Source organism: Sus scrofa, chromosome 6, assembly GCF_054392235.1.
Source record: "Sus scrofa isolate SSC_HxYL_T2T_F1_AM1 chromosome 6, Sscrofa_HxYL_maternal_Yorkshire_Landrace_v2.0, whole genome shotgun sequence".
Taxonomy (NCBI): domain Eukaryota; kingdom Metazoa; phylum Chordata; class Mammalia; order Artiodactyla; family Suidae; genus Sus; species Sus scrofa.
Window position 1 is genome coordinate 56,294,092 of NC_139388.1, and position 14,893 is coordinate 56,308,984.

General features: G+C 53.7%; 1 protein-coding gene and 1 long non-coding RNA gene across 2 annotated transcripts in view; one reads left to right on the forward strand and one right to left on the reverse strand.

Moving 5' to 3' along the window:
• The first annotated feature begins 1,396 nt into the window (after positions 1-1,396).
• LOC102166134 (uncharacterized) lies at positions 1,397-5,532 on the forward strand. Its single transcript, XR_002344703.2, has 3 exons — positions 1,397-1,599; positions 2,621-2,666; positions 5,411-5,532. It is a non-coding gene; the product is annotated as an uncharacterized LOC102166134 (long non-coding RNA).
• A 3,971-nt stretch (positions 5,533-9,503) lies between these two features.
• NOVA2 (NOVA alternative splicing regulator 2) overlaps positions 9,504-14,893 on the reverse strand; it is a 32,340-nt gene continuing 26,950 nt past the window's right edge. Inside the window, exon 4 of the mRNA XM_003127231.6 lies at positions 9,504-13,124. Within this exon, the coding sequence (XP_003127279.5) occupies positions 12,042-13,124 (1,083 nt within the window). The 3' untranslated portion in view covers positions 9,504-12,041. The remainder of the gene's footprint in view (positions 13,125-14,893) is intronic.

The window sequence follows — 14,893 nt, forward strand, 5'->3', positions numbered from 1 at the left end:
CTGTTAAACCCTGAGTCAACGTACCTCCCTCTGGTCAGAACCCTCCCATGGCTTCCATCTCACTGGGAGTCAGAGCCAAAGTTTCATAGTGGCCCTTAAGACTCTATATGTCCTCCTTTATCTCCCCTCTGACCTCATTTCCTTCCACTTCCTTTTGCTCACTCTGTCCCAGCCACTCTTGCCTCCCTGCTATTCCACACATGCTCCAGGTACATCTCACCACAGTGCCTTTGCACTTGCTATTCCCTCTGTGTGGAATGCTCTTTCCCCAGATACCCACATGCTCACTCCCACCTCCCCTCAGGCCTTTACTCACATATCACATTTTCCATACACTTATTTCCATTCACCTGTTGAAAACTGTAATGCCCGGAGGCATTCCAGAACTTTCTATTTCCCTTCTCTGTCTCATTTTTCTTCATGACATGTATTATTATCATTAAGTGTACCATATAATTTAGTTCTTTATCCTGCTGACTGTCTGTTTCTCCCAGTAGAGTGTAAGCTTCTCAGGATAGGGAAATTTTTTGTGGGTTTTTTTTTTTTTTTTTTTGGTTGCACACTGTCTAGAACAATGCCTGGCACATAGTAGGTGCTTAATAAATGTTTTTGGAATGACCATGTACTTCCGGAGAAGGATGCAGTTCCATTTCCGTGTGGTTCTAAGATCACTGGGTAAGAGGAAGAACAGTGAGGAGGGGGAGAGAGTCGAGGTTGCCATAGCTTCCAGGAGAGCAGGTTGAGTTACCACATCTGGCCAACTGAGGGCTGGGCTCTGTCCCCAAACCCCTGTGGCCACCCCAGCTCCGGCCAGGAACTTACCAAACTCTTTCATTTCACATTGCCCACCTGTGGGGGCTGGATTTTCCCACCTACGGGGAGAGCAACTGAGACATGCTATAGCTTGGGTCCCCTCCCTGGCTTGTCCACTGACTCAGGAAGCACCGGTATCTTCCTTCTCTACAGTGCTCAGCCTCCACTGCGGCTTAGAATCGGGGGTGGGTCAAGAGGGAGACTCCCCTACATACTAAAGCTGGAATTGGGGAAAAAGGTGAGGGTGAGGCAGGGAAACCATGGGGCTTGGCACTGGTTATGCAGCCACTGATGAAATAAAACAAAACAGTGAAAAAGAGGCAAAAACCCAGAGACAAACAGAAAGACTGAATGTGAGAAACACATACATATAAAAACAGAGTTGGGCGGACAGAGAGTGTGCGCAATGATAGGAAGTCAATGGGCCCCTCAACATCTTTTCCATTTACTGTGTATTCTTCTACTCTCCTCCTGCCCTTTCCTGGGACTGAAAGTGCTGGCAACCTAAAAACTACATTTCCCAGAGTGCCTTGTGGTTGGGAGCGCCCCGCGGAGGTTTAGGTCCCACCAATCAGATGCCTTTGTGGGAAGCTTGACTTTCCAACCAAGGTAAGTGGGAAAAGCGGCGGCCGAGAAGCCGAGGCGCTGCCAGTGTAGATGTGAGCGATCTGATGTGGTTGTGGGGCCAGTGGCAGGCTTCCTGATTGCGGAGGGGAGCAGCAGTTCCCGACGGCCCTTTCTGGGCGGTGGATTTGGGTGCGCCCTGGAGGCTGCTTCTTCTGCCAGGTTTTGGGCCCCTTAATAAGTCCCTTTCTGCTACACTGGCCGGGGTGGATTCTGTGGCTGCCGCTGAGCAATTAATAATCGGTACACATACAGGGGGAAAGGGATCCAGACAGGCATAAACAGGGGAAGTGATTCAGAGGTACACAGAGACACTTCCCCCCCCACCCCCAGCAGAGACTAGAAGAGAGACAGAGCCCAGTAGAAATACAATGGGATGAAATTTACAAAAAGAGGGGATGGGGCGGGGGGGGAATAGAGAGAGACCGAGAGAGCTCAATGGACAGGAGGAAGGTGTGCTGAGAGACAGACTCCCAGAGAAATCCTGAATGTAAACAGATAGGAGCGGCAGCAAAAGTCAGGGCGAGGGTCTGGGAAGTCATAGAGACCTCCCCAGAAAGCTGAAGTGGGAGTGTTAGCAGAGAGGACCCTTTAGGGACTAAACTTCTCCAGAAGGTGTGGCAGTTGGAGGCAGGAGGAGGGAGGGGATGCTGGAGAAGTCCCTGCCTTGCCAGAATCTCCAAGGAGCATTCTTCTGGCAGAATGTCTCTTTTTCCCAACGTCCCAGCTTCAACGGTCCTGAGAACCAGGGAATGTCCCTGGGTGCAGTCCCCACCTCTCTGTCCCTCAGGCTTTTACTCCCGAAGACCAGCCCCCTTGATGATTTGGGAACTCAACCCCTTTTGATGTCTGAGGTGGATTTGCTCTGTGTGTGTGTGTGTGTGTGTGTGTGTGTGTGTGTGTGTGTGTGTGTGTTGGGGGGGATGGTATACAGAGAGACGGAGGAACTAAAGCAGGGGAGGGATCAGAATCAGAGAGAGGGTTTGAATTGGAAGAGAGGGAGGCTGAGGGAACAAGAGAGGGGGTCTTAGAGACAGAGAGCTGGAAGAGTGAGGCCGAGAGAGAGGCAGTGAGCTGGGCCCACCAGATTTAGGATTCCAGAAAGTGGACTTGGAGGACCTGGCTCCACTGACTAGCTCTGGCTTCACTGTAAACCCTCAGATCTTTGTTCTCCTTCCCCTAGGGTGGCCAGATAAAATACAGGATGCTCACCGACACTTGAACTTTAGGTAAGCAACAACTAATATTTTATTTTTTATTTTTTAAAAATATATATTTTTTATGGGAGTTCCCGTCGTGGCTTAGCGGAAATGAATCTGACTGGTATCCATGAGGATGCAGGTTCCATCCCTGGCCTTGCTCCAGTGGGTTAAAGATCTGGCGTTTTGCTGTGAGCTGTGGCGTAGGCCACAGATGCAGTTCGGATCCTGAGTTGCTGTGGCTGTGGTGTAGGCTGGCAGCTGCAGATCTGATTCGACCTCTAGCCTGGGAACTTTCATATGCCGTGGGTGCGGACCTAAAAAGACAAAAAAAATTATTATAGTTGTTTTAAATTTTTTTTATTAAAGTGAAGGTTTTTTTTTTAATTTTTTATTACAGTTGAAGAATAACTAATATTTTAGTTTAAGGATGTTCCCAATGTGGCTTGGGACATATTTATACTTAAGAAAATTAATTTTTTTTTTACTTTTTTTTAAAAGTAAAAAAAAATTTTTTTTGGCTGCACCCATGCCATATGGAAGTTCCCAAGCCAGGGATCAAATCCAAGCTGCAGCTGTGACCTATGCCACAACTGTGACAATGCCAGATCCTTAACCTGCTGCACCACAGCAAGAACTCCAAGTTAATCTTTTTTAATATTGGAGATTTATGTATTTATTTATTGGCCACACCCTCAGCACGTAGGAGTTCCCCAGTCAGGGATGGAACACTATCACAACAGTGACAATGGTGGATCCTTAAGCTCCTAGGCCACCAGGGAACTCCTAGTTTGAAATTTAAATTTCACTGGACATACTGTACTTCTCTGTGCTAAATCCAGCCACCGTATCTCCCTCTGTTCTGTTTCTGCTCTGTTTCCGTTTCCTGTTTGTGCCTCTTCCAGTCCACCTCTGCCTTCGTGGTTCACTCTTAATGACCTTGCTCTAAGGTGCAGTGGCCTCTCAGAGCCACCTCTGAGACCCCCAGGCCTCCTCCTGCCTCTGTCCTCCCACCCCAGCCCTGTCTCCAGGGCCATCTCTCTCCTCCAGGAAACTCCCCCGTCTTCTTTCTTCATCTCTCCTCTCATCAAAGCCCTCCACTCCTGCAATTCTCCCCCTCCCCTACCAAAGGAGAAAATCTGGAACCTCTGAGGGGGTTAGGAATGCCCCATTACTCACCTGCATCCCAGCCTCATCTTCTTTCCATTCCATCTCCTGAACCAGAGAGGTCATGAGTTTCCCCACATCACACAGCATCACTGAGACCAAACCATCTCCCTGGCCTCCCCTCAACTCTTCCAAGTTTCCAGGTTCCTGGTGGACAATTCCTTTACTTTTCCTGAAAATGGGCTTGGCTGGGTGGTAATTCTGAATATCAAGTAATACTGGAGGGTCACAGGCCAGGACCAGAGGTGCCTGTGGACGCGGGATGGGAGACATTTGAGCATCTACTATGTGCTAAGCGTTGGGGATACAGTGATCTGGCTGTACAAAGGAGAGCTAAGACTTGTCACCATCGTCGCCATGTCCCCAGGCCTGAGAACATGGTAGGTGCTCAACGAATGTCTGGTGAATGAATGAATGAGTGAACGAATGAGAAAACACACCCCAAGCAGTTGAGGATTCCTCTCCATGTCTGCCCTCCTCGTCCGCATCGCCATCTGTTTCTGACTTTGTCCTAGCCGCTGTCTCCTCTTTTCAGCTCCTCCCCTCTCTTGGTGTCTGTCCTCTGGAATCATGTTACTGTAATTTTCCAGTTGGGTGGGTTGCTCCACTGACCATCATAGCTGAGTGTCTCCCCTGAGTCAGGTAGTGAAGGGGTGATTGTCTCATGGAATCCTTCCTGGAATATTCCGGAAGGTAAGAACAGCTTGGTCTTCAGATGTGGAGACTGAGACCCAGAGAGAGGAGGTGAGGTGCCCTGGTCACACCAAAACCACAGCCTCAAGCCATCTCTTTTGTCTCTCTATCTCAAATTTCATCCTTTCTCCCCCCTGGCACATCGTCACCTGCCCAGCAGCATCGGTGACACCACCAAAATGGAATATGTTTGTGCTCAATATTAACCACAGGAAGTGCAAGTGCAAATGTGTCTGGGGACAAGCACGTGACACAAATGAGCAGTGCAGGTCCGCGAGGGGCTGAGGCTGCCTGGCCTGGATGGTGGGCAGTGCGTGGCTGTCCCCCTCCAGCCCATTATGGCCAGGTGACAGTCACCACTCAGAGATGCCACATCTGGTTTCTCAAGAGGAGAAAGACTCCTGAGTTTAAATTTAAATGCTGGCACCAAATCCACATGAAAACACTTGCCAGGCCAAACAAGGTGATGTATGCACCAGACCTGCCTGCTGGCCGATGGCTGGCTGCAAACTTTGAATGGTTTTTAGTCCCATGTGCCAGGTTCTGTGCTAAGGATAAGTTTCCAGATTCCAGTAGAATGTCTGCTCCATCAAGGCAGAGACGTTTGAGTCTGTTCTGTTGGCTGTTTTATCTCCAGCACCTAGAATAGTGCCTTATCCATAGTGAGTACTCAGTAATTTTTTTGGGGGGGATGGCCTCGTCCATGGCATGTGGAAGTTCCCAGGCCAGGGATCGATTCCGTGCCACTGCAGTGACCAGAGCCCCTTCAGTGGCAACGCTGGATCCGGATCCTTAACCCACTGCACCACAAGGGAACTCTGTAGGTGCTCGGTAATTTTTTCTTAAGTGAATCATATACTGAATCCTAGCATAAATTACAGAGGTAACATTTTTAAAAAATCTCCATTTTACAGATGGGGAGATGGAGGCTCAGAGGCTCAAAGTCCCAGGGTTACATAGCAGCACGAGGATCTCAACTCACCTGACTCCAAAACCTTAACCTGGGCTCTTCTGACTTGACTTGGGGTTGTGCATGTGCAGTGCTATGTGGGGAGGTGCGTCCAGCAGTGTGTTTGTGGGGTCATGGTGCCAAGTGTGTGGTGGTGTCAGCCTTCTTGATTCGACACTGAGGCCCGGAGGCTAAACCTGGATTGCTTGCTCCCCTCAGACAAACTTGCTCTGGGTGCTCACCTAGTCCAGAGAGAACAACTGGTCCCACCCCTCTTCCCCCTGGGGGGGGGGGCTCCTCAGGGGTCTCCCCACCCTCCTCCCCTAGATGCCCAGAGCCCTGGGGGAAAGGGGGAAAGAATTCAGGATGAGGGTGGAGGTGTGGGGAGGAGGGAGAGGGCAGGGGATGGGTTAAGAAGGAGTGTGTGATGTCAAGCAAAAAAGACAACATTAGACACAGATGCTGAGATGGCGTTTATCGCGGCAAAAAAAGGTGAAGTCGCCGAGGGAGAAGGGGTGGGGGGAGGGGGTGTGGTGGGGGCCGGGGTGGGGGCCATGGAAGCTAATACATGGTGCACTAGTCACACGACGGACACTGGGGGGTGGGTGGGTAGGGGGTGGGCGTGGCCCAGGCATGGCAATGGGGGGAAGGGGAGAGGAGAGGGCAGTGGGCCCCAGCCAGGAGCTTCTGCGGGTGGCGGGGAGGAGGTGGGCGGCGTCTCTGGTCGCAGAGGATGGAAGGAATCAGTTAGAGGGGGTTGAATGGAGGCACTGGAGGCATGGCCACGTGGCAGAAGGTCTGGGCCCAAGAGGTGGAATGCGGGAGTGAGCCATTGTATCTAAGGACCCAGGGTACCCACGGGGCCTTAGAGGTCTTCCAATTCCCCCCATTTTCTGAGAGAGAACAAGCCTGGGAGAGGCTAGCTTAAGGTCCTAACAAGGACTTAGCAATCAGGTCTGCAAAGACGGCCCAACCCAACCCCCTTCTCCTACCCTGTCTGTCCCAGACAGAGAAAGAGGGAGAGTTTCTCACTCCTCTGACCCCACTGTTTAGCTGACAGAAGCGCCTGAGGGAACTTGGAGGATGAACCCACTTCGCAGATGGGGAAAACTGAGCCATCCTTTCAGGCCACCCCTTTCCACCCCTCCCCCATCTCCCTGCAGGGGGAGCTATGCACCCTATCCCTTGAGGAATAATACTGATGTCTTGCAACTCTTAGCATGGGGGTAGGTGAGGGGACACATCTTGGGATTCTCCCAAATCAAACCAGGATGTGGGCCATGCCTCCAGTGGCCTGAGATGCCAACACAAAGAAAAAAGAAAAAAAGAAAAAAATGACTCCCCACGTCCCCTGGCTCAAACCCAGTACAAAAGTGACTATTTACAATGAAGGGGTGGGGAGTGAGGGGGGGCACGGAAAGGAAAGGGGCCAGAGGGAGCGCTCCGCTTGGAGGAGGCCATGCCCCGGCCCTGCCTTTGAAAGGGACAAAGCCAAACAGCACAGGTATTTATAAACGGTCTCTATCCCCAGGCCGGGGAGGACCCTAGGGGTGAGGAAGGGGTGGGGCATGGGATGGGGGCAGGTGGGGAGGCATGGGCGGTGGGAGGAGATGGAGGAAAGGTAGCTATTGCCCCTCGCCTCCCCCTTCCCCCCCCCGCCGGACACACAGTTTTCCGTGGGATGAACACAGAAAGGGTTAATCAAAAAGTTCGATGAGCGAGTCTGACGGTCGAGTGGGGCGGGCTGGAGCAATGAAGCCGCAGGTCCCGGTGGCCGGTGGTGATGGAGTCACTTAGAAGATGAGAGGTTGGTGGTTTCGGGGGTGGGGGAGGGGGGGAGAGGGGGTGGGAGAGGGGGATTAGGCGGTCCCCCCAGTTATCGCTGGGAGACAAGAATGTCCTGGACTGGCTGAGAAGGGGTTGAAAACTAGCAGCCGTCACCACCCCCACCCCCACAGAGACTTGTCCCCCATCGCCCTCCCTGCCACCCAGCAATCCCCCACGCCACGGGCGGCGGGCGGCGAGACCGACCATACACACACCTGCAGCAGCGCCCCGGAGAGAAGCCTCACCCCCCACCTAGGGCGTCCGGGCGGCTGACTGCGGGGGAGAGGGATCGCGATAGCAGGGCTGAGTGTCGCAACTCCACGACAGCCGTAAAACCAGCGTTCCCAACCAGCCGCGCCCCTAGCTTGGGCATCGCGATCCCGTTCTCCCCATCGTGACATCCAGTTCAGGCTTTCACGACAGTCGGCCCTCGGGGCGCGGGGGCTGGGGGTGGGGTGGGTTGGGGCAGGTGCAGGGCCAACAGCGGAGGCCTGCCTGGATGCGGTGACAGGGATGTACCCAATCAGCAGCCTGGACGCCAAGGCCATCCTCATCGACACTTAGTTAATACTTTTTCCACCACTCCGTCTATGACAACGTCTAATCCTGGTCTTGAAAGAGCAGTAAGGAATGCAGGGGAATCCTCTCACCTTGCAAACAGTAGGTCACCAATCGGAAGCGAAATAAAATAGAGTGGAGGATGGAGGAATAGCAGGAGAAACAGAACAAGGGGATGTTGAGTGATTTGGGGGTTAAGAGAGGGAGAAGAAATACCACTCTGAGAAAAGTGGTACCGTATTCTTCCAAGTACAGGTTCCCAACAACATCTATTAAGTCGACTCTTAACCAAGCTCCATTTGGGATACCCAGAATTCCCACCTACAAGTCCAGGGCAGGCATTAGGGCAGATCAAGATGAAATGATCTTGGCCTTCTGATCCCTTAATAATTATTGCAGTAAAGCCTCTTTGCCCATGTACGAGATGGCTGGGACAGGGCAGAAGAAGGTGTCTGGGGCAGGTTGGCTCAGAGCCCCCTGAGACGGGGGATGAAGGAGGTGAATTTGGCACATTTAACCCCTTCTTCTCATAAGTGCTTTGAGGTCCTTCTCTCGTATCCAGCTGGCACCGGCCCTCAGGCCAGCAGAGGTGGGGGTGAGCTTATCTCCCCTTCCTCAGTTTCTACAGATTTGCCCAAAGGAGGCAAGTGGGGTTCTCCCCGGCTGGTGGAAATTGGGGGAGGGATCCAAAAGATTAAGGATTAGCTGAAAGGGAGGTTTTTTTTCTCTCTTTTTTCTTTTTTTTCTTAACAAAGATTCTAAGAAAAACTCAGGGGTGGGAGGGGTCAGGAAGGGGGACCCAATTGAGCTAAGTGTCCACGGATTTTTCAGTGCCTCTTAGGGGCCTCCTCAAAGAGAGACAGTCCCATCTCCTCCCCTCTATCTGAGGTTCCCTCCCCCTAGATCGGCTCAGTTCCAAGGAAGTTTGGCACTTTTTTTTAATTAATAGGGAAAGAGACTAAGGGAGAGGGTTGAGAGTTGAGGAGAGGGAAAGACAGCTCTAGACAAAGATAAGAGATGGTACAGGTAACAGTGGGAGCCACAAGGGAGGGAAAGTAGAAAGGCTTAGGGAACCAGAGAGAGAAGAAAACGTGGGAGGGGGCAGGGCAGGGGGAGGTATTGGGAGCCAGGAGGGCAAGTGGGAAAGAGCAAGGAGACAGTTCAATGCAGCAAACACATATTAAGCACCTACTGGGTGCTGAAAAGCAGGGTACAGGAAGGCCACTCAGAGTCTCTGAGATCTGACCGGCTAACAGGGAAAAGGGGAAAAAAAGAGGTGATGAGTTTTTCAATGATCCCCATCCCTGACCCCACATCTGCGTCCCCTCTGGACAAACTGCAGCACAAAAGATTGAGGTCAGATTGCAGAAGGGACTTTCAAGGGATGGGGAAAAGTGAATTTCCTAGGGTAAAATGGGGAAAGGTGTGTGGCTTTCCACTCACCAACAGAGCGAGTGAACTGGCTCACTGAGCTGGCAAACTACCTTTCCGATAGCCCTGGCTGGCGGGGTAGGGGGTCCCCAAAAATGTGAATAGGGATGGGGTTGTCACACAGATACCCCAAGGGAACACTTTTCAGGAGGCCCAGCCTCCAGAGATGTGTTTGTGTGAGAGGAGTCCTGGACCCCCATTGACTGGGACCCAGAAGTAGGTCTACAGAAAGCATCTGACAAGCCAGAGGGCAGCTGAGGATGCAAATGATATGCAAATGAGTGCTTTCAAATCCCACCTCTCCACTCCCAGACTACTTCACCTCTCCCTGGCTCCTTCCTCTCCTTCTGGGGGCCTGGGGAGTCGTAGGGGGGATAGTCCAGCGGTCCAGCGAGACACTGCCTTACCCACAAGTGGGTGGAGATGCTGGGAAATACTGTAGAGTCTTTTGAGAGGTGGAGGGGAGCAATGGCCCATAGGGCCACCCCTACCTCCGACCCCAGGAGCCCCCAAACCGCGGAAAATATATACAAAGTTACATCAAGAATTGTTTTGGCACTCAAATCTCCATCTGGGTTCAGTCTGGAGATTAGGGGTGGGGGCAGCAGCGATGGGAGGGGAGGAATGGGGGAATTGGGGCATGCTCCCTACCCTGGAGATGAAAGAGGGCATGGAAGAAGTCACCCTAGCGCCCAAGCTACAGCCTCCCATCAGGTGGAAGGGCTGGGGTGGGAAATTCAGTGCAAGGTACCTTGAAGGCTATTGCTTTCTAGGGATTTTCACATTTTGATTTTGGGGTGGCTCTCAAGTGAGGGGCAGGGGTCTCCCAGGCTTTAGGGGTGGTAACTATCTCTGGCTTTTCTCCCCTTCTTTTTTGGGAGAGAGATGAGGAGGCCGGATTTCCCCAAAGCCGTGGAGAAGAGAAGGGTCTGGAAGACCTAGGAGGGGGACAATTGGGGGAGAGGATGGGCATGGGTGCCCCTCCCCCAGAGATGCTGATGATGGAACCAGGGCACTTAGGGCCCTGCCTTGGGTTGGAGGAAGTGGAGGTGGTCTCCACGGGGAAGGGGGAGACGGACAGGGCTAGAGGTGGGGTCTCAGCTATCCTAAGTCCATAGGGTTGTCAGGCCCTGAAATCTCAGCCTGCCAACAAGGCCTTAGAGCTGACCACAGCCATAGCGCCAGGGAGCCACTCTCAAGGCTGCCTGGCTTGGCAGACTCCATCAGAACATTCTGGCTCCTCAGAGCCTAGGGTGAGAGCACCAAAGCCTTCTGATCCATCAGATGCCACCAAAGTACTCCAGCTCGCTGGAAACCCGAAGTCAACCTAATGCATCAGACCACAGGAAGCATTCCAGCTCAAGGGACCCTACTGTGGCTCACTGAACTCTCCTGGGCCACTGTGGCCTGACAGAGCCACCATACATTTGGCTCACCAGACTGAATGAAACAAAGCCACGCAGACACAAGCATGCACACAAAAGGCGGGGGGTTGGGAATGGGGGTCTTTAACAGTTTCCTCTAGCTCCATCTCTCCGCCTCCCTGCCAAGTGAGTTCAGACTTGGTGTGTTCAGATGGAGAGGACTCTGACCACAGCGGGTCTTCTTCCCTAGAGTCCTCCAGATGAGATTCAAGTCCCACCCTTTCTTCCCCTCCTAGGAAGACCCGCAGGCCAAGACCCACCAGGAAGGGGTGTGGGCAGAGAAGGAGGACCAGTGACTGGCCATGGCCCGATAAAGGAAGCGCATGCTTCACCCCGATGACAGCACAGGAAGTAACCTGGAGACAGCACAGGAAGTACATGCCCCTATGATATCACGGAAGTAAACCTTCAAGGAAGACATCATAGGAAGTATCTGTCTCTCCTATCATCACAGGAAGCGACCTCTGGGGAACTACTTCCTGTTACATCACAGGGAGCACCAGAGGCACCCCCAGAAAGTACTTGACTCGGGGCCATCACAACAGAGATCTTCATACCCATTACTCTAGGAAAAGCCATAGGAGATGCCACAGGAACTTGTTCTGGCCTCTCACAAGAGTCTTGCCCACCAGACTAGCCCAGTTCCCGAGCCGGCCTCATTCCCAGCAGCAGCAGCACGGCCCCCTCCCCAATTACAACCTGACAACAGAAGAGTGAAAAGCCCCACCTAGGAGGGGCAACTCCAGTGGGGGCAGAGTAGCTGAGAAAACTGGGACCTCTGGGGTCCCTGCTCCAAATGCCCCATTTCAGCTCAGACTCTGCTGCTACCTCTACTCCCATCATTGCCCTCAGATCTGGAGCTGGAAGCAGGAGAGGTGGGGTGTGGTTACGGGGAAGCCCCTCGTTCTAGGTGACCCAGAGGCTCCCTCCCCTCCTCCCACAGGGAAACAAAAACTTAGAAAGGGGGGAAAACTCCTTATCAAAGGGGGGGAAAAAAGGAGGGAAAGAAAGAGAAAATAACGCTTTGTTTTCTATTAAAATCAACAAAATGCAATATATACAGATATCACACAGACCTGGGCCCTGGGAGAGGAGGGTCAGGCCCAGTCAAGCAGAAGGAGGAAGGAAGAAGGGGTCAGTTCAGGGCTGGAGAGGGAGCTTCTGGGCCCCATCCCCAGCCATCACTCAATCCTGCCTATGACTACCAGAAAAGGGGGGGTGCAGTCAGGCCTACCCCAGCCCCATCCCAAGAGAAGCAGGACTCTACCGAGCTGAGGTCAGGAGTTGGGGGTGGGGGGGGGGAGGAGGAGGAGGAGGAAAGGCAGGGAGACTGGGCAGGAGCGCACACCACAGGCCTCATCCCACTTTCTGGGGGTTTGAGGCCCTCACTCCCTGCTCGTAGGTGACCCGCTGGCTGATGAGGTATTGAGCGGCTTGCGTGGCCGCGGGGCTGCCCGTGATGGTGACCCGCCGGTTCCGCGTGCCTGGCAGGAACTCCCCCTTCTTGGAGATCTGGATGCGGGCGCCCGTCAGCTCCTGGTACTCCACCAACGTCTTGCCCCCCTTGCCCAGGATGGCTCCCACCAGGTTCTCAGGCACCGCGATCTCCACCAGCTCCTTGGCACTCTCAGCTGCCAACTTCTCCGCCGTCAGGAAGCCCCCCGCCGCCCCCGCTGCGGCGGCGGCGGCCACCAGCGGGCCGCCCCCTCCGCCTGCCCCGCTGCCGGCCCCGGCCCCGAGGTAGCCGTTGGCGGCCGCGGCCAATGCGAAGGACCCCAGGGCTCCGGGCGGCGGGGGTGGAGGTGGGGCAGCCCCGCCGGCGGGCCCGGCCCCCGCTTCACCGGCGTAGGATGCCAGGAGGTTGGCGGCGGCGGCGGCGGCAGGGTTGGCACCGGCGGCCACGGCGGCCAGGACCCCGGAGGCTGCGGCCGAGTTGAGCCCCAGGCCGAGGGAGTTGGTGTTGTAGCCGTAACTGGCCAGCGTATTAAGCGCCGTGCTGATGGCCAGCAGGTCGGTGCCTGAGAAGGCAGGCAGGGCGGCCGGAAAGGCTCCCACGCCCGCCAGCCCCGCAGGGCCCAGCAGGCCGGAGGCGGCGGCGGCCGAGGCGGCGGCAGCAGCGGGCAGCACATCGGCGGGGCTGGCGTACGGCGAGCCAGTGGGGTTGGAGTTGGCCACGGGGCCAGCCACGTTGGCGTAGCTGATATTCAGGCAGCTGCTGCTCTGGGGATCCTCCTGTACCTTCTGCACGATGGCGCTCACGGCCTTGTGCACCTGCTCCGGTTCGCCGCTGACGGTCACCACCCGCTCCTGCAGGTTGATGCCCTCCGGCTTCTGGGACAGCTGCACCCAAGCACCCGACTGTTCCATCACGGCTTTCACTGTCGCGCCCCCCTTGCCGATGATCAGGCCCGCCGTGCTGTTGGGGACGATTAGTTTGGCCTGTGTGGGGAGCCAGAGGGAGGGTCTTTAGGGGGGTGAGCTGAGACTGAACAGCAACAGGAGCCTAGGATTTGCCTCTCAAGCCATTCCCCGCCCTGGGTCTCAAGCGGCCCAAATCAGGCCCAGCATGCCTCCTTGATATGCACCACTATGGTCCTACTGGTTAGAAACGCTGAACGACCTCCAGATTGGTTGGTTAAAATAGGAGCTAGTACTCCGAGTCCCCCCAGTGGCCTCTCGGCCACCCTGTCCCATGCTCCAGGGATGGCTGACCCAGTGGGGGCCTTCCGGGACCCGGCGTCAAGCTCGCACTGGTGCCCATGAGCCTCTGCATTATTAACTACTCCCAGACCCAGAAAGGGCATCATTAGTTTCACGTAACAGATGAGCCACCTGAGGCCTAAGAAGTCACCCAGATCACAAAGGAACTGCAACCCAGCCTCCTGGATTCCTGCTCTACTGTGCTTCCTGCCCTATGACATGTCACCTCACTTAACCCCTTTGTTGCCCTTACCGGCTTGAACTGCTGCCTCCCTCTCATCTCAATTCACGTGTTGAAGTCCTAACTAGGACCTCAGAATATGACTGCATTTGGAGATAGGGTCTTTAAAGAGGCATTTAAGGTTAAGCGAGGTCATTAGGGCAGGGCCCTAATCCAATAGGGTCGCTGTACTTGTAAGAAGAGATTAGGACAGGGACGCACACAGGGTTAAGATGGACATCTAGGAGTTCCCGTCGTGGTGCAGTGGTTAACGAATCCAACTAGGAACCATGAGGTTGCGGGTTCGGTCCCTGCCCTTGCTCAGTGGGTTAACGATCCGGCGTTGCCGTGAGCTGTGGTGTAGGTTGCAGACGCGGCTCGGATCCCGCGTTGCTGTGGCTCTGGCATAGGCCGGTGGCTACAGCTCCGATTCGACCCCTAGCCTGGGAACCTCCATATGCCGCGGGAGCGGCCCAAGAAATAGCAACAATAACAACAACAAAAAAGACAAAAGACAAAAAAAAAAAAAAAAAAAAAAAAAAAAGATGGACATCTAGAAGCCAAGGAGAGAGGCCTCGGAAGAAACCAACACTGCCAACACCTGGAGCTGAGACTTCTAGTCCCCACTCAGAATTATGAGGAGATGGAGTTCCCGTTATGGCTCAGGAGTTAACGAACCCGACTAGGATCCATGAGGATGCGGGTTCGAGCTCTGGCCTTGCTCAGTGGGTTAAGGATAAGGCATTGCCATGGGCTGTGGTAGGTCGCAGAGGCGGTTTGGATCCTGCGTTGCTGTGGCTGTGGTGTGTATATACGTATGACTGGGTAGCTTTGCTGTACAGTACAAATTGGCACAATATTGTAAAGCAATTATACTTTTTTTTTTTTGCTTTTTAGGGCTGCACTCGTGGCATATGGAAGTTCCCAGGCTAGGGGTCTAATGGGAGCTGTAGCTGCTGGCCTACACCACAGCCACAGAGCAATGCTGGGTCCTTAACCCACTAAGTGAAGCTAGGGATCGAACCTGAAACCTCATGGTTCCTAGTCAGATTTGTTTCCACTGTGCCACGATGGGAACTCCTTAATTATACTTTATTATTATTATTATTATTACTTTGCCATTTCTTGAGCTGCTCCCATGGCATATGGAGGTTCCCAGGCTAGGCTCAATTATACTTTAATAAAAATTAAAAAATAAAAAAGAACTTGAGGATTAAAAAAAAAAATGAAAACCATGACATCAGTAGTAACACTTCCCACATCATTTAAGTCTCCATCGCTATGCTCT